At 46.1% G+C, this 16775-nt stretch overlaps 1 protein-coding gene across 1 annotated transcript; it reads left to right on the forward strand.

Annotated features, from left to right (window-relative positions):
• The first annotated feature begins 925 nt into the window (after window positions 1-925).
• LOC137273763 (uncharacterized protein DDB_G0286299-like) lies at window positions 926-2187 on the forward strand. The gene is made up of 2 exons (XM_067806609.1): window positions 926-931; window positions 1678-2187. Exons 1-2 carry the CDS (start codon window positions 926-928, stop codon window positions 2185-2187), a joined length of 516 nt encoding a protein of 171 aa, XP_067662710.1.
• The last annotated feature ends 14588 nt before the right edge of the window (window positions 2188-16775 follow it).

Raw genomic sequence — 16775 nt, forward strand, 5'->3', positions numbered from 1 at the left:
AGTTTTCACACCCAAACGCAGCTGTGCACATGCACGAAATATGCACATGCTCTTCAACAATTTGATGCATGACTCTTGCAAGTAATCTGCATAAGGTTTGCAGCTGGTTCCCTTAAGTTACTGAAGAAATTCATGTTCGATGTAAGCAGATATATATACATAACACATAGTGGATGCTGTAAATGAGTCTAAACTTTTGACTGTTAGTATATACTGAACGGCATTTTGAACTCTCCCTCTGTCATGGATCCAGTTTGAAAATTATCAAAAGTTCTTCACGCATCCAAATTGCCAAAGTGTTCGACTCCCAGTTGTTATCAGTGTCACAGGTTTGGTACCTCCCAATCTGTTCGACTCCCAGTTGTTATCGGTGTCACAGGTTTGGTATCTCCCAATCTGTTGATTGCCATTGCTGCTATGACCACAGGCCATTTGACACAGAAATACAGCCAATACAGAAGGAAACGGTGTACGGGGTCTGCATAACCTCAGAAAATTATTGGAATCGACAATGCAGTGCCACAGGGGGAGGTCCCATTCGTTGAGTTGATTGCTGGTAAAAGGGACAGGGGTCCTGACCTGATGATGGGTTTAATCAGCCTGACTGTACGTGGATCACCAAAACCCTTTCTGTTGCATTCATTATTTAAACTTGAAAAATTGATATTATGACAATTTGTCATTTAATAACTACATTCTAGGTTCATCTTGGTTTCAGCCAGGTGGTTAAGGCCGTTATTGGTTAAGCAGGAATAGGGTTTCACTCCATACTTGGATGCAATGTTATGGTGTGCTTAGCTGGAGTAAAGGCCATATTCAATGAGACACTCACTGATGCGTGAGTGAATAAGTGAGATAAAATGTATTGTCATTTACAGCAATATTTCAGCCAAATTGTGATTTAAAAAGCTCACAATAATTCACAATGAAGGCAATTAAATCATTAATTGGTCATTCATTAAATACTGTCTAGCTTCATATCACAGGGGACCACTAGTTACCGAAAGTAAACCACCATGCTAGGGACTGCAAACTAATGACTTGATTATGACAAAACATACATTCAAAATATGTAAAGGCTACTGTGCCCACAGTGACAGAGGCAATGTATCTGTATAGTCATAACAGTTTGTATCTTAGAAACATGCATTCAACTAGTGTCAAGACAGTGTTGAACCATTTACTGCAATTGGTTAAATGCTCACAGGTTTATAAACCTACGTTACGTATAGAGAAAACGACAATGTCTTAAATTGCACGACGTGGTCACACATGCGCACATGAAGCCATACTGACGCGATCTCTGAAATACGAGATCACTCTACAGTAAAACACCCAATCATTCTGCACAAAGTGATCACACAGTGTGGTATATATAGCAAGTATATCACCCTAAGTCAGTACTCCGGTGGAGGCGGACTTCACAGAGCTGCAGTAACCTGGTTAAAACATGAAGGTCCCTGTTGTTCTGCTGATTGCCCTCACTTTTCTAACGTGTATGCATTCGTGTGGCGGAGTTACGGGTCGTACAACAAATAGCGGCTTGGAAGAGAGTGCTAAGGGCACTGCTGACACTGATAATCTACTATGGTCTCTTAGCCGAAATAAACAAATTTGGTCCACATCTGGTGCTGGAGAGGGAAAGAGGCCAATAAAGTGGAGACGTCCTGAATTAAGAAAGGGGAAAGCACAGAGCAAACGCCGTGCTACAAAAAAGAAGAAGAAACGTCGTATTACACAAAGAAAGAGGCCAGACGCAAAAATCAAACGTTCTGCAATAAGAAAGAGGCCATCACAGACCAAACGTCCTGCAAAAAGAAAGAGGCCAGCCGCAAAGAGCAGACGTCCTGCAAAAAGAAAGAGGCCAGCCGCAAAGAGCAGACGTCCTGCAAAAAGAAAGAGGACAGCCGCAAAGATCGAACGTCCCGCGAAAAGAAAGAGGACAGCCGCAAGGATCAAACGTCCTGCACCAAGAAAGAGACCACCCGCAAAGATCAAACGTCCTGCACCAAGAAAGAGGCCAGCCGCAAAGTTCAAACGTCCTGCACCAAGAAAGAGGCCAGTCGCAAATATCAAACGTCCTGCAATAAGAAAGAGGTCATCACAGAACAAACATCATATTATAAGAAAGAGGCTAGCAAAGAACAAACGTCCTGCACAGGCAAAAGGGTCAGTCAAAAGGGGTAAGTTCTTACTCATTTTAGGCTTACAACTGATCTCTTCAGAGCATGTCGCATTTACAGATTTCCCAAATCTGACCACGGGGCCACTTGTAGGGTTATCTGTTACAAAGAGCCACCTGTAGGGTCGTGTGTAAGTCTTATCCCAAGGGGCCGCCTAGTTGATTGCATATTTCTAAGATACAAACAGTTATAAGTATACAGATACAGTGCCACTAGCACTGTGGGAACAGTAGCCTTTTTATAGTTTGAGTAGTATATACAATGGGGGTTTTAAAACACTTTCAAGAAAAGTCTCTACAAAGCCTTATTTACTAAATAAGGCTTTGGTTGGATCCTTAGCTCTTGCTACTATTACCCCTACTACTTAACGTGTGTTGGAGGTAACACTGTGCCGTACGGTACGATCAATAATTCTTCTCTTACAAACCCCCTACCCGGCCCATCCCTCAAGTAGTATAAGTTAGGTTCGTCGGCTTTCATATCCACTTTATCTATGTTGTAAGTTTTGACTGACCATATAGGATCGGTGGCCCGCTTACGGCTATCACCTTCGTGTTCCCCCGGCTGGTATAGATACCTCACTAGGGCCCTATCTGGTATCTGTTTCTCCTTCCCACGCAATGGAGCGGCCGACTCTGCAACTATTGATTTTAGTTTGATAGCGTCTGCCGGTTTCTTACCGGTGAGACGGGTGACTTCATGGTTGATTGCCGACACCACCTTGGGTAACCTCGTGACCCATTCAGTCGATCGTTTTCCAGGGGTGGTCATCTCCCTAGCATACTGATGGCCGAACAAGCGCTCAGCCAAAGTCCTATTAAATCTCTCAACTATGGCTTGGCTGCGATGGGCTCCGGCCGTGCCAAGCCTGACCTTTGTATCGTGTTTGGCTAGCAGTTGTGACACGGCACCCATGAACTCCCGTCCGGGGTCAACTTGCAGCTCTGTTGGCCACGTCAGCGGACTGCGTTTGTATATGCGTTCGAATCCTCTGGCTACCTGGGCCGAATCTTTCGTGGTCAAGGGTTCGGCTTCCTTGTAACGACTGGCTACGTCCACTACGGTTAAGGCATACTTGTACCTCTTGTCGTGGGGTAGGAACAGTAGGTCTGCCTGGTGAACGCTATTAGGTATGTTAATACCGAACCTCCTTCTAGGCACGTAGCGTGGTGCCGGCAAATAGATCTGCCACAGGGCTTGTTTTTCAAGCCACGCTTTGGCTTCCTCCGGGGGTACTTGCGCTATTTTAGCTAGCTTATCTACTGCGCTAGCTCCTTTCCAGTACCCACGCGGGCTGTAGTAAATAGCCTCAAATTTTTTCATGTCGATACGCGTATGTGTTTATCCCATCAATAGCTATCCAACGTTTCGTGTCCATAGGCGACAGGGACGTCTTGTTTATAGTCAGTCCGTATATCTTATGTCCATCACTTCTAAGTGTGTTCATTTTATGCCTAAAGGTACGGGTCTTGAACAGGGCTTCCTTGAATCTGGCGTGTTTGATGTGTTGTTTGACCACATATTTCTTAACCCCCTTAGCCTTCCGGATCTCACTATTGTCGGCTTTCAGTATGGAGTACATCTTAGGTCTCAAACCTATGTACTCGGCTATGGGCGTGCCAGCACACTCGTCCTTCATCTTACCTAGGACCTTTTTATTTACCGTACTGTGTATGGCATGGGTCTTAGGGTAGTCGCTGGTGTCGTATAAATCGAGGTGTTTTTTCATGTCCTCGTACACGTCCTCGGTTCGAATCTCCATCAGCAGGGAATCCGTGTCAGTGTACAGCACTTCACACCTGTCACCGTACTGTTTCTTGAGCTCGTTGTAGTAAAAGTCGTACATCAGGTGTTTGGATAAATCGAGGATGCTCATCCCCACGTAAACAGGCCGGTTGAATTTTATGTGGCTTTTCTTCATATGTAGGGCAACCAGGTTGTCTGTGAATATCTTACTACGGTTGAATGCCGGACTGGCTATCAATCTCCTGAGCTTGTCTTCCTCACTCGACCGAACCAGCTTCACGGTCACGCGTTTCCTCAGGTTCTCCATAGTCTTACCAAACACCGAGTTGTTCATGAGCTTGTAGAGATTTTTCTCAAAATCACTGGTGGCTTTTTTTCGTAGGTCTGTGTTCATTCTGATGTAGGGCTCCATCCATGGGCTCTGGTCGAACATGAGCACCCTGTGTATTTTGGTCAGCCTCATACCCAACGACAGGTACAGCTGTAGGTTGCGATAGTGAACGATGTACTTGGTCTTATTCATTAAGTTAGGAACGAGTTTTTCAACGTCTGTCACACGCCCCCCTAACAAGTTATGTTGGTACTCAGACATCCAGTCTGGGTTAACCCTCATACGTTCGGGGGCCAGGGGGTAGCTGTTGTGTGATGTGTGTAATTCCTTGGTATACTCTAAGTCAACCTCGAGGATATACCCTTTGTTCGAATCTGGTGCAACCCCCATAACATCAACGTGGGGTACCCATTCGAATCCCCCTGTAGGTAGATACTGGCTCATGGCCCAGCCGTACAGGTTGTTTGCGTCGAGGTAGAGAATGTGATTGGTTGGCTTGTTAGGATCGTAACCTTTCACGTATTGATTATTTGCTTTCGCGTATCGTTTGGATGCCATGGAAATCCCACCTCGCAAGCCTTTCTCAATGAATAGGTGCATGTCGTAATCTGTGAGCAATTCCAAATTAACTCCGGTCTTTTTAAGCAAGGCGTCTCACGACAGACCTGGGCTGGTGTAATACCATGCGGGATCGAGTTTATACTGCTTGAAACACGTCCGCCTAAACGTCTCAAACACGTCGGCTAACAGCAGTACATCTGTCCTCAAGTACAGGTCGTGATAATCACCCAGGTTCTTACAACCCAGTTTTTTCCATACGTTAGTCGCGTGCGAGTAATCATCTCGTGAGACGGACGCCTCATTCAGCTTGCTATAAAAGCAGTCAATAGGGGGTAGTCTGGTCTCGGTGAACTTGACCCAACTATCCATGTACTCATAGGGGTACACACCCTTCCTCATAAGCAGGGGTCTAGTCTCGGCGTCTGTGTATCGATCGGTGATAGGGAAGGTATTGTTGGCCTTGACCAGACTGTCGAGTGACGACAGGAGGAACTGAAACGAGTCAATGAACCTAAGTCCGTTTAAGCTGAAGGAGATGTATCTCTCCATGTTGTTGGGGATGCACGTTATATTACCATCGATTTTCGCGATGGCCTGCATGATCAAGTGTGAGTCGTACCCTCTCAAGTTGTGAAAGACAACGGGGATGTTTATTGTCTTAGGGTTGATTTTAAGCTTGAGGTTGCACGCGCTGTGAGCGGCGCCTCTATACTTACCAGTTATGTGGCAGTGATCTCTCACCGAATCACCGTTAAGTGGTGAGTCACACACGTGACAGTTAGTGCTACTAGCGTGAGCTAGCCTGTCGACTCGGGTCATACACATGGGAGCGATTCTATACAATGTATTCCTAATAATTTTTTCTTCCTCCTGCAAACACTTTAAAAACCTTTCAGCCGCGTCAGGGCCCCTATACACTACCGGAGCTTTCGTTTCCCCGTCACAACGGACGATAATGTATCCAAACCCACAGGCTTTATGCTCTTGTTTGGGGGAATCCCCCACAACTAAGGCTTCGAAGTCGGCGTATATGATATAAGGCACAGACATTTGGTTCTTGTGGTTACTGAATTTTAGGATATTATCACCTTCCTTAGGCATGTCGACTCGTATGGCCGTCTGCCCCACACCTTGACAATCATCTCGGTGGGATTCTAATAAATCAGCTCGTGTGAAGCCATGTAGGCATCGTTCACAGAAGTGGGTCTTTTCTCTGTGTGCCGATTGGTCATACAACAGCCTGCTAAAGTGTTTTATCCATGTGTAGTGATACTTGTCACCTCGCTGGATCATGAATATATTGATAACTTGGCGATCCTTCACCGGGCTGACCCTGTGTACTATTGTTGTGTTACCTTCGTGCCCAAAGACATTTATAGCCAGATTATTCTGTTTTTCTACTTTAGTGATCTGGGATATGGGGGTGGGTTCATCTATACCATCCCAGTTGAGCCCATCATCCTGAGGATAATTAGAAGACCTGTTCGGATTAGTGTCAGCTGGAAATAAGGCTGACCTGATAGCTAACCTCAGGCAATCGTTTCCTCTATTCTTAACGTTTACTATGGCATGTTTGTTCCTATAGTAGGGGGGCAAGGCTAGGTATGATCCGCCTCTGAACGGCACGTAGTTAGCTATGTCTAGATAGACATTATCGATTTTATCTACAGCCCACCCGGACCCCAAGTGTGTGTAGCGTTCTAGGTATTCTCGTATCTGCTGAAAACTGGTATCGATTGATGCGTCAATGGTCTCTGTATGTGTGACGACCTCTTGTTTACCTCGGAAGTAAGGCTGAACATACTCAGTGGCCCCTGTGGGGCCCCCAACCTGCTTATCGAGCGACATTTTCACTGTGATCTGAAACTTGATACTTCCTAGGTTATTTAGTTCCTGGTTGACCTTATCAGCTATCAGAGGCTTGATATCTGTAATGTCTATGTTTCTATCAACGTGCATGCGCCAACCTCTCAAATAGTTGCCTACAGCGCGCTCAGTGCGCACGAACTGTAGGTCAATAGCTCTATTCTGTCGTAATAATTCTACAAGCTGTGGTTTTCTCATACGGGAATACCCGCCTAAACCCAAATCGTGTGCCTCGGCTTTCAGTTGTTTTACAGTGGGACGTGCTACGGGGGTATGTGATAACAATTCGACTAACCCGGCTCTCCCCAGGTTTGAATAACCCGTGTATCCAAGCTGTTTTGCTTGAGCTTTTAATTGTTTTACCGTAGGAGGGGCTTCTAAACCTAGTAATCTCAACAATGCTGACTTCCGCATTCGAGAATACCCGATCACACCTCTCTGTTTTGCGACCCGCTTAAGCTCGCGTACAGTAGTCATAGTGTTTACACCTAACATAACCAATGTCTAATTGGGTCACAGTAAAGGGAGGTAACCCTTGATAAAAATATGTGGCTGAGTAAAACATTTATTTGGAGTCTATCTTGAGCAGTCGCCTACGTTCTTTTATGTAGTCCTTTTTATTCTCGTAGATGAGTTGATGTCTGACTACGTTCGCTCCGTGAGCTTTACATAGACAGTAGTGTCCTTTAACCCCAATACCACACACAGAACACGTGTAGTTAGGACTTCCCATATGGAAACAACAGAACCCCTGATTCCTGCATTTCCTACCACAGGCCTCGGTCTTCCCCATAAGTATGTATTCGCATCGGTATGGAGCGGGTCTCATGTTTACTTATATAGGTATTTAATTTAATTGCTTCGCAACCAACGCAGTAGCTGCTATGCCCAACACTATGAGCCCAGTTCACGATTCATTTGTCCCTTGGATGGTGTGTAGTACTGAGCGAGTGTGGGTTTATTGAGCGGTTCCAATCGTTTACCAGTTAGTAGGTAGTATTCTTTCATTGCTTCATCGACATTGTTGAATGTTTGAACGGCATGGTTTTCACGCTGGAGTTGTTCGTTAATAAAATCGATCCTCTGGGGGCGTTTTTTAGCGTACTCGGCCTGTGCCTTTTGTAAGTTCTCAGTAGCGAGATCGTGTCGCTTCCTTTCTTCCTGTATTTCAGCCGCGTGATCATCTCGTAGTTTCGAGAAGAGGAAATTACTCCCGGAAAATGCCAGGGCATTCACTAACGCCCCACCGACCATCATAGCTATCGTGGCCATCCTATATTTATTTCATTATATTATCAGGTATTATCACTTGTTTTACTAGGATGTCTTTTGTGGCCATCGCCATACCAAGGTTCATTATGAGCATACCCATATCCTGCAGGTTGAAATCTAGCTTGATAGTTGGTTGTTTAAGCACCATTTTAGTCAACCGAGCGTACCCTACTGCTAGACTGGCGACCACTGTGGCGTGGTATGCGTCGTTGACGAACGTTTTCCCCTCAGACATTATGTATATATAAAAATATTTTAAATTATAACATGATATGCGGGTTCATTGTGTTGGGGTGGGGGGTACCACCTCACGGTGAGGGTTTCCCTCACGTGTATATAACCACGAGATAGCCAAGGCAGCTGTTACGCCTACAACCAACAACAGTCGTGTTGGGTTGGTCACTGTAATAATTTTATGTTGGTTACACCACCGTTTTTTACCGGCAGCTACTCTCTTAGGATTCTTCTGCCTGGTTACTGTTGGGGTCACTTCCCTCACTGTGGGGGGTACCCCCACTGGGGTTTCCCTCACTGTGGGGGGTGTGGGGGGTACCCCCACTGGGGTTTCCCTCACTGTGGGGGGTATCACCTCGGGAGCAGCATCCATCTATACTATTATTATTATTTTTTCTCTCAAATTGACAATGCTTTGCCGTGATAACCGCCGCCGTCACTGGAGCCAACAACATACCATATTTGTGGTACAGCCCGCAGCTGATAGAACTCACGGCGTGTTCGATAAAAGGGTCTTTCTCGAGGTCCTCCCACAGGTAAAGTCGGCGCTCCGGTGGAATGGGAAGGAAGTATGATACAATACCGGTGTATATCTGGGTCATAGCCGATCCTATTGTCTTTGTCATTTCTGCTCCGAGCCGTGACTCGTATCTAGCGTACAGCTTATCGATTTCTTCGGCTGACATTTTGTGAATTTTATCCGGAGTGTAGTCTCCAAAGTAATGTTTGGCTTTGCCGCCAACAGCCAACGCCACCAGTTTCTCTCGTTTATCATCAGTGGGGGAACCCTCCACCAACAATTGTTTGAGCAATTCCTCACACTCCATCTTATAATATAACAAGTAAGATTTAGTTTTAACTATATAATACCCGATGCAGACAAAACACAGAGAAATGAAGGTTAAGTTGCAAACGACAAACACTTCAAATATCATAGCTATACTTAGCATTTGCTTAGCTTTAGCTTAGCTTTGCTTAGCTTTGCTTAGCTTTAGCACACCCTATATGCTACTGGTTGGTCGGTCTTGAGCACGAGCTTAGCGTGTTTAGTTTCAGCGAGCTGTTTCTTCACCCGTTCCCGTTCTAATTTGCTCATCACATCGTTCTCTCTCAAACACTCCTCGAATGAATCCCTGTCCTTGCAGTGAAATAAGGCCACCCATCGCGTCTGCTCCCTGAGGTCTTTCAACACCGAGTTGAACTTCTGCGTTAGCACCCAGACGCTGTGATTTGCATGCCGGCCGGAGAAGGCCAGGTACGATAGCATGTCTCTCTTTTTTGTTATCTCGCGATTAGCGCTGCAGTCGTCCAGTATAAACAGCGTCGGTTCCCCTTTAAATTTCTCGTGAAGAGCTTTCAACCAGTCCTGCAGGCGTGTTCCAGGGTCGATTTTGTGTACGTCCGGGTCCGTCATCACCCAAGGTCGCGCATACGTTTTATTCATGCTCAGAGTAGGGCACATGATAACGATGTTATCGAACACATCCTTGTAGTAACCCTCCAACATATCCAAGACGAAAACGGTCTTCCCACAGCCAGTCTGCCCGCACACTATGGCGCAGTGTGGGTCAGTGGGGAGGTCAATAGATGGCTTGCACGAATCTCCCATTGTCTATATTAAGTTGCGCGTCCATAATAACGTACAGATATAATTTCAACTTACCAGCGGGTTGAGCCTTCTTAGTAATCTGGATGGTTATCCCTTCGCTGCCGTTATCTATACGGCGCCCGCTACCATGCAGTTTATCATCATCCGTGGATCGCATGTCCAACCATAGGGCATACTTGGTGGTCAGGTATTCACCGATCTGCACGGAGCCGAGGTCCAGGTCCTTTGTTATATAATGTGGGGTCCCCACTGGTAGCTTTTTTATCTCATCCCACTGCTGGTGTGGTCTCATACCATGACTGAACAGCTGGTTGGGCACGCCCTCGATGGTCACTTCCACCTTTTCAATCTCGGGGTTGAAAAACTTCTCGCTGTCCCTCCGGAATGGCTCGTAATCCTCCACGGGGACGACCAGGATACCTTTCATCGATCGCGCCGGCACGTTCAGGTTAATATTCCACACAGTGTCGCTCTTATCTTGCACGACTGATCTATGCCTCAGTACGCGATCGTACAGGATAGCCATCTTCCCAGAGTACTGGCTTCGAACCTGCCTGGCCAACTCCGGGCTAGTGACCATGTCAAACTCCAGAGAGATGTTGTCTATGGTATAACTGGCCTCATCACCGTTCGGCGTACGCACTACTTTGCTATAGTCGTTAAACGTGAGCTTGTATTCGAGCCTATCACCCAGCGCGGCCTGGTAAAACGGCGCGTGTCCCGTGAGCAACTCGAAGTCGAGCGGCACGCAGAATCGATTCCCGTATGCTCGAGCGATGGCCTTTTCACCGTCCGATAGCTTGTCTAGCTGGTCTGGCGTGAAGGCATACCCTATGCGCGACCGGGTTGATTTGCTGATACCCTGGTACACATCATTGACTCGTTCTCCCTCGCTTTTCCAGAGATCCCCGTAGCAGTGAAACACGTCGCTGTCGTCGATGCTCAGCACCTCGTTACCGCTGATCTTGACGGTCGTTTTCTTGATGATAGCTCGACCCACGTTCCGCACTAGCTCGCGTTTGTCGTTGTCGGAGGTCAACGTGATATTGAACGCCAGTCGAACAGTGCCTGGTACAATGAGGTCATTCTCACCAAGGTTTGGAAATCTAACCAGCAGAGTTTGATTCTGGTCTATCTTGCTGGGATTGTTGGTGATGGTCACCGACTGGCGCACGGCTCTGGCGCCTAGTGGCTCTCTCAATCTTCTGAAAGGATCTAATTTTCTGCCGTACATTGTTATGTAAAGGAAATATATTTTTAATACTAATGGATGAAGACATACCTATGGATGATATGTGGGACGATAGTGCCCAGGCATTCGATGATGACCAGGAGACCTCATTCTCGCAAGGTGGCACACTCATTAAGGACGCCGTCAACGGTTATTACAAAGCAGTTGAAAATAAATCCAAACTCGAGTCGTCGGGAAGGGAATATTCCAAGTTTATCATCGATAGGAAGGGCACGCTGCGTTTGAAGGCTCACCCGGAGATCGATCTCATGCATAAACACACGAGAAAACCGCTTGCCTTATCAACATTGGTCGGTAAACATGGAATTAAGTTTGTCCAAGAGGAACTAGGTTTCGAAGAGTACGGTGGCGCGCGACCTAAGCTTCCTCCGAAGTTAGTTCAAAGTCTGGAAGGCATCAGGGACGCCCCATCGGATCAAAACATGACTTATGATATTAAAAAGGTGTTGGCCGACTACGAGAACAAGCCCTTCCCGGGTCTCGAAATTACCTTTCGGGAACTGAAGGGGTTGGACCTGTTGATGCAAACCATTCGTGGTCAGCTCTGGAAAAGCACGGCCAAAATGAGTGAGATAGACGACCACATCGCCTATGAAAAGAAAAAACTCGGTGAAACTGAGGACGAGTCTATGAAAGCCACCATCGAGGAACGAATACGTAATTTGGAAGATGAAAGGCAGACCTGGTTGGAGACAGCGTCCAGCTACAAAGAAAAGCTTAGATCCCAGACCAACCGTGTGTGGGAAACCATCAATCAAGTCCTCCACCGAGACACCACGTTAGCAGACAGGATTCGGATATTGTTCCGGGAGCAAGGGATCACCATCGCCAGCATTCTGACTGCATTGGGTTTCATCATATCAACCCTGGTGGTGTCACTGACAGGGGGTACCCCTGTGGGGCCTGCCGGCGGCGGGGGAACTCCCACACCTGCCGGTGGCGGTGGTGTTAAAGACTGGATAAAAAAACTCGGGGAAGGCCTAGCTAAACTGGCTGGTAAAGCCGCCGAAGCCCTTCCCGGCATCCTGGGTAGCATCGTCTCGTGGTTGTTGGGCGCTCTGGCTAAAACTGCCATGTGGTTCAGTCAAAACCTGTGGGCAGCCATCGTCGCCGTGGCGGGTCTGGTGTACGTAGCGGCTAAGAAATTTTTAACCAAATAAGCCCCAAAGCTACCCCACCAACCACCAGGGCCGTTTTATTATCGATGTGATTGGAGGCCTGAATATGGGGGTGTGTGGGGGGTACCCCCACATGAACTTTAGACTCCGGGGGTGGCGCCACTATACCCGTTTCACGTGGTGGGATGTGTGGGATATAGGGGGTGTTAATATCGGGGTTGATACCCAACTTTTGATCCGCCGTGGCTATGACTATTTTGTTGTTATAACCCACCACTTTTTTTACTCTCAGTTGCATATCACTCGGAGCCATGTACAGCCCCACGCCAAACACGTAATTGACTTTCGATCTGGCGTATTCTAACACGTTTTGGTAACGGTCGATGGCCCGCGGGAGATCAACTGGAGAATTGATAGCATCCTCAACGTTGGCAACGAACTGTTTCTGAGCGTCGTAAGCAGTTCCCTTACCTAGGATGTTGGAACGCGTCATCGACTGCGCACCCAACAGCGCCCACACGTACGTTCGAATCGAGTCGTTCAAGCGTATTGTACCAGCAGGAGTGAATTCTTTCGATGTTTTTGAGATCATTTTAGTCCAGGCTGTGGCTGCATCAGGATTGGTTTGCTTTATACAGCTGACATGGATCTTTTCATTCGTTGTGGGGCCTGTAAATGTATGACGGTTTGGGTTGTATGAACCATCTTTAGAACCGGCCTGATATGTTCCGGACCTGTAGAAGTACACGAGAACTATACCGAGACCATGGTTCACACCAGGAAGTCGAAAGTCTTTATTCGTTGGAATCTCAAACTCCCCACAAACACGTTCATAAGCGCGTTTATCATAGGGGTTATTCGTCATACTCCACGCTTTATCTTGGGGAAGAGGAGCACTTATTTCCTTCAATATTCGTCTCGTTTGATAATAAATATGAAACAAAATGACTGCCTTACTCAGTTCGTCTATACCGTAGTCTAGTGTCACACCCGACCCTGTCGTCGCACACCACACAGCAAAGTTGAGTTGGTTCTGCCAAAACTGCATTGGGTTTTGATTCCAGTTTACCACCGCCTGCGCATTATTAACGGACACGATATAGTTTTCAAAGATATTAATAAAGGTTGCTTTAAACCCCGTACTACCTACCACCACGATTTTCAAGTGTGCTAAGTCCATATTATAATATATAAATTATATATTATAATATGTACATAACACTTCCAGGAATAACGAGCGGTGAGGCCGTTCAGCTGACGCACGCGATCGATAACACGTCAGGCCAACTCGAAGTCGCACTCTGCGATATCACCTACCTACCGCAATGGACTAACATCAACGCCAGCAACAATAAGCTGTTCGTCAGTGGGGCTCGCAGTCAGATAACTGACGGCTACTACAGTGTGTGCTCTCTAAACGACGAGGTCTTCAAACCCCTGGGAGCCGAACTCAAGATGAACGACTCAAACGGTACAGTGGTGTTAATCAACAACGGAAGAACCTCCTTGAGGCTCGGCCGACCATTAGCGAGGATACTCGGTATGTCTCCTGACGAGATAAAACCAACAACAACCGTCACAGGCACGAAGTTACCCGACCTAGTACCGTACCGAGAGCTGTACATTCATCTCGGTCAGGTGAGCACAACGTACAACATTCAAGGAGGTCACCCTTCCACTATACTGAGAGCAGTGCCGGTGAAAACTGAGAAATACAACGACGGTAGAACCGAGTCGTTTTCACCACGGCAGTATAAGAGATTAACCCAGGGCAACATATCTGAGCTGATAATATCGGTGTTAGATATAAATCATAATTCTGTAAATATAGGATACCTCAGCTTAACGCTTCATGTAAAATGACCAGCGCACAAGGGCCCGGAGTGAAAAAATGCGTCAATATCGGGATCTCCGACCTCGGAGACACGCGCGGTTTCGACGCTCCCGGAGTAGATGGTAAATCGTACGCCTTGCAACTGAAAAACAACATTTACAAACGCGTTGAAGTCCCCTCCAGTGGAACCCTAAGTGATATAGTAGATACCACAAGAGCAACAGTCAACACTAAGTACGCCCTTGTCAACACCGGTGATAACTGGATAATATACCCATCGTTCGGGGGTAAACTGTTCGACTTAGACGATGTTGAGAGCACTACCGTCGCCCGAAACAAGCCATATATGCTCGTCTTCACCGAAGATGACAAGTGGGTGTTGTTACCCGATAACGACTGGTTTCTCAATATTAGGCTCGGCTCCCCCTACGTGTTCACGGATAACAAAGACAACCACCTAAACAAAGTCGTGAACAATGGAACCATGCTCGTGGCTTATGTCCCAACTCAGAGACGTAGCGTAGTCGTCAGCCCACTCAACACTATGGCAGCCCACATGCTATCGAGTAAACCGGCCATACAAAACGTGACATTGCAGTTGGTGTCTGAATTCGAAGGCGTGGTCAAGATACTAGAGAGTCTACCGGCAAACTCAACACTGATCATCAAAGTCTACCTAGGGGAACCATCGGTGAATGATGTCGAGATCGTGAAGGGGATCAAACTCGGGTGGGTGAAACGACACCAGTATCAAGTTTGCAACGTTTACGTGCTGGTGAGTGTCGGCTCCAACACCAGTCTGCAGGGGGTCAACGTGATCGTGGAAAACAAGATATCACTAACCAAGATCTTCCTGCCTGACAACATACACTTCATGGGTATGAAGTTCACCCCTGAATTATTATCAGAAAACCAGTTGGAAATTATATCGTAATAGTATAATAATGACCAGTCATCGTCCCAACACTACGCTTAACGACCTAGGAGATACGGAGGGATTCGATCAGCCTGGTGAGGAAGATGAATTATACATCCTGCACTTCAAAGACAACGTGTACAGACTGGTGTCGTTATCAGATTTAAAAGAGCCCAAATGGCTGATCAACTTAACACTCGCCTCACCTTATATCACAATAGACGCAGATACGGGGTATATCACTAAGATTAGGAACAACGGTATCTGGGCCGGGGATTTCATTCCGGATAGGGTATTCATAGCAACTACTAATACTGAAAAAAATAGGTTAAAGACTGTAGTAAAAAATAAATTAGCATTTATCAATTATTCTTTTAACATATATCTTGATATATTCTCCCCTTTCACACTCATCATAGAAGTCTTCTTTTTCTATTTAGGTGATGAAAACACCTCAAGAGTACACCAAATTTTACCCGGGGTGTCAATACACTGGTTTGACGAACACGCAAAAAAATATTGCCGTATTGTTATACAACAGGATACCCACGGGGGTCCTATAAACCGCTTAATAAGCCTCAGAGGGGTTTTTATTACAACAGAAAAGTCTATTAGCCTCTCACCTCTTACCCTGAGTGGTAGTCTAGAACTTGTAGACTTCAAATTCATTGATAGACTTTTAACTGAAATCCAATTAAAATATCTTTCAAAATATATATTATAGGATGGGTCTGTACCCAGTCGTAGAGGAAGTAGCGAAGACGCTGGAAACCGTAGATGGGTTCCGCTTGAGGCAGTTATGTGATATGAAACGCCAACTAGAACAAGACCGTGACACGCGGAAAGCACTATGTAAGAAGTACAATAGAGCTTTCAATATCGTGGACGGGGCTGACACTACCCTTATGGCAACCAGCATGGGACTAGGGGCGGCAGGTGTTGGATTGTTAGCTACCATCGTGGCTACACCTATAGTGCTAGGTATTGAAATAACAGCTGGGATAGCAGGGGTGTTAGGGTTGGCGCCAGAAGAGGAGTTTCGTTCAATCCTCTCTGAACTCACAAAATATAACGGAATGAAACAAGATATTCGATCCAAGTCTCGTAAGTCTGCTATCAGCGAGGACGAGAAAAAAAAGTACATAGAACAAGGGATACAAAAAGCCCAGCAAGCCTTTATTACGAACACCAAAGAGATCATAGGCGGTTCACGTTAAACTGTTTCATCGATATAAACGTGACATAGGCACAGTGTTACCTCCAACACACGTTAAGTAGTAGGGGTAATAGTAGCAAGAGCTAAGTACCCAACCAAAGCCTTATTTAGTAAATAAGGCTTTGTAGAGACTTTTCTTGAAAGTGTTTTAAAACCCCCATTGTATATACTACTGTTTGAATGAATGTTTTGACATAATCAAGTCATTAGTTTGCAGTCCCTAGCATGGTGGTTTACTTCCAGTAACTCGTGGTCCCCAGCTTGTATTTATATTGTGTTGTCAGTAATTTAATTTCAAAGCTACCGTTAGTTTTAATTCGCTCCCCGTGATCATCTAGTTTATTTGCTGTCGACGTGTTTTTAATTAGTATGCTAGTCTGAACCCATGGAGCTACTAGCAGTAATGAGTGTTAGTCTGATCCAGTGAGGCGACCTGTGGTGACATGCTTGTATGATATGTGATAGACATCATCCCACTTCTCACCCTTTGTCTTACCTTCGTATTTCTAAGACTGTTACGTCAGTCACTGAGTGATACACCTTCTTCATGTTATACATGCACCTCTAAGGTATTCGGACCAGCTGTAGAGACGTATTCTAGTTTGCCCCAAGGCCACCTGCGACAGCTCGTGTTTAG

Source organism: Haliotis asinina, chromosome 1 (genome assembly GCF_037392515.1).
Source record: "Haliotis asinina isolate JCU_RB_2024 chromosome 1, JCU_Hal_asi_v2, whole genome shotgun sequence".
NCBI classification, from domain to species: domain Eukaryota; kingdom Metazoa; phylum Mollusca; class Gastropoda; order Lepetellida; family Haliotidae; genus Haliotis; species Haliotis asinina.